Source organism: Lagopus leucura, unplaced genomic scaffold (assembly GCF_019238085.1).
Source record: "Lagopus leucura isolate 7727_CA_CO unplaced genomic scaffold, USGS_WTPT01 145-24_obj-0_obj, whole genome shotgun sequence".
Taxonomy (NCBI): Eukaryota; Metazoa; Chordata; class Aves; order Galliformes; family Phasianidae; genus Lagopus; species Lagopus leucura.
Window position 1 is genome coordinate 27,193 of NW_024968187.1, and position 2,193 is coordinate 29,385.

At 58.7% G+C, this 2,193-nt stretch overlaps 1 protein-coding gene across 2 annotated transcripts in view; it reads left to right on the plus strand.

The window, feature by feature from the left end:
- CCDC124 (coiled-coil domain containing 124) overlaps nucleotides 1–2,144 on the plus strand; it is an 8,635-nt gene extending 6,491 nt beyond the window's left edge. For both annotated transcript variants that reach the window (XM_042894303.1, XM_042894304.1), the window contains exons 4-5: nucleotides 260–374; nucleotides 692–2,144. In XM_042894303.1, coding sequence (XP_042750237.1) covers nucleotides 260–374; nucleotides 692–896 — 320 coding nt within the window. In that variant the 3' untranslated portion in view covers nucleotides 897–2,144. The remainder of the gene's footprint in view (nucleotides 1–259; nucleotides 375–691) is intronic.
- The last annotated feature ends 49 nt before the right edge of the window (nucleotides 2,145–2,193 follow it).

Genomic DNA, 2,193 nt, shown 5'->3' on the forward strand with positions numbered 1-2,193 from the left:
GCTTGGAAAGGAGGAGCTGCAGGCAGCTTTGCTGTATGTGCCCAGCATTCATGTAGGGGGGAAAGGAAACCTCCTGTCTCCTTCAGATGGAGAAGCAGGGCTGCAAGGCGGGCACTCAATACTTCCCAAGGCTGGGGACCCGTGGCTGAGCTTTCCCTGCACTTTCCTCAGTGCTTTGGAAAAGGCTGCGCCTCTCCTGATGACGTTACAGCCAGGGTTTGACGTTAACAGCTCTTCCTTTTTCCCCTTCCCTGTGCAGTGGAGAAGGAGAAGACTCACTTGGAGGTTCCCTTGGAGGAGAACGTCAACAGGCGGGTCCTGGAGGAAGGGACAGTGGAGGCCAGGACAATCGAGGATGCCATTGCCGTCCTCAGGTAGTTGGCCTTATCGTGAGGGTGCTTTTCTTTGAGGCTTTGCTTTCCTTACAAGAAATGGGTGCAGACATCCCCCCTCACCTGTCTGAACCTTTTATGCTGCGCTCGCGACTTCTTGCCTGAGCAGTGAGAGCAAATCCCGCTGCCTTACACGAGCCCTGACGTTCCGTGGGGTTTAAAGCGAGGAAGGGGGGGAAGCGTCGTGGGGTTTTGTGCTTTGTCACCAGAGCTGCTCTGTGCTCCCTCTGTGATGCTGACAGAGGATCAGAGCCGGGCGGTGTTTTTGATGCATGTCTGTCTGAATTCCCTCCCACCAGCGTTGCCAACGATGCGGACCGGCATCCCGAGCGCCGGATGAAAGCCGCCTTCACGGCTTTTGAAGAGGTCAACCTGCCGCGCCTCAAGCAAGAGAACCCGAACATGCGGCTGTCCCAGCTCAAGCAGCTCCTCAAGAAGGAGTGGATGAAGTCTCCGGAAAACCCCATGAACCAGAGGCACAAAGCTTACAACAGCCAGAAGTAGAATTAAGAGCCGATCACCCCCCCACGGACGGTGGGCTGCAGCCACGGGTCTTCGCTCGGGTGAAGCAGGAGGCGCGAGGAACCTCCTCTCCTTTGTTTCCCTTCCTCACTCCCTCCTTCTGTCTCTCCCTGTTGTCGGATTGAAAACCAGCACGAGGCTGCAGCCCAACTCCAGCGCCCCGCTGTCCCCGTGTGCTCGCTCCCCTGTGCAGCTCCATAGGGACACTAACACTGCTGCGTGCTTCTGAGTCCGGTTGGTGTCGTACAGAGAGCTACTAACGTGCTTCCCAGCCCTCACTGTGGGGCGCCCACCTGCTGCCCCCCATAAGGTGGGGGTCCCACGCTGCCCACACCTGGACCTGACCCACATTCGTCCCCGTCTCTGCCGTGCTTGTGTCCTGCTCTGCTCTGCCGGGTGAATTCTTGCAGACGTCCTGAGAGCACCGTGAGGAAGGCACTGGTCCCCCTGTTGGTGTTGGTACTGGGGTGTCCCCCAAGGGATCTCATGCTGTGATCACTGCTGGTGCTGCCTGTGGCCTCGTTCCTTTCCTCCCACCCAGCACTGCAGAGGATCCCCGATGGGGATGCAGGCTCCATCAGCGCTGTCTTGTGGGGAAGTGAGAGCTGAATTCTGCCTAAAAGGGGCTCAGGAGAGAAAGCAGCAATGCTGTGGTCCTGCCCTGCCTGCGTGGGACACCAATGCCAGACTGTGACTTTCCTGGTGGGCTCTCCTGGGGGATCCCAGAACCTCATGCAGTGCTCCAGGTGATGCTGCACCCTGAGAGCCGCCCCACGAAGGGAAGCTGCTGCTTTTCCAACTGCTAACGCCCCAGACTCACACAAGGACGTGCCCTGCAACCCACGGAAGGGGCCGTGAAACCCCAGAGCCCCTCACAGCCTCGCTGCCCCCCAGGCTGTGTGCAGCACCCAGTGCGAGGCAGAGGAGAAGGCGCTGAGCTGCTTTGATGGCTGCACCGAGGCACGAATCCTGCACCTTGCTGGGAGCAAGCAGCCGGTGTTCCTCTTCCACCCCCAACCCCCCCACCCTTCCCTTTCACATCTCCCATCTCCTTTGTAATTTTTAAGCCCCCCCACACGGCAGCAGCTCCGTCCTCTGGCTGCTGACCCGGCCTCTGAGCTCCGCTTCCTCCGTACTGAGCAGGCGGTGCCCCCCAACCCCCCCCCCTCCTTCTATGAGAAGTTTGTTGTGTTTGAATTCAATTAAAAAGCCAAAAAAAGAAAAACCCAAGCAAACATCAAACTGCTGCTGGTTTGTGGGAGAGCTTGGGGTGGGGGGC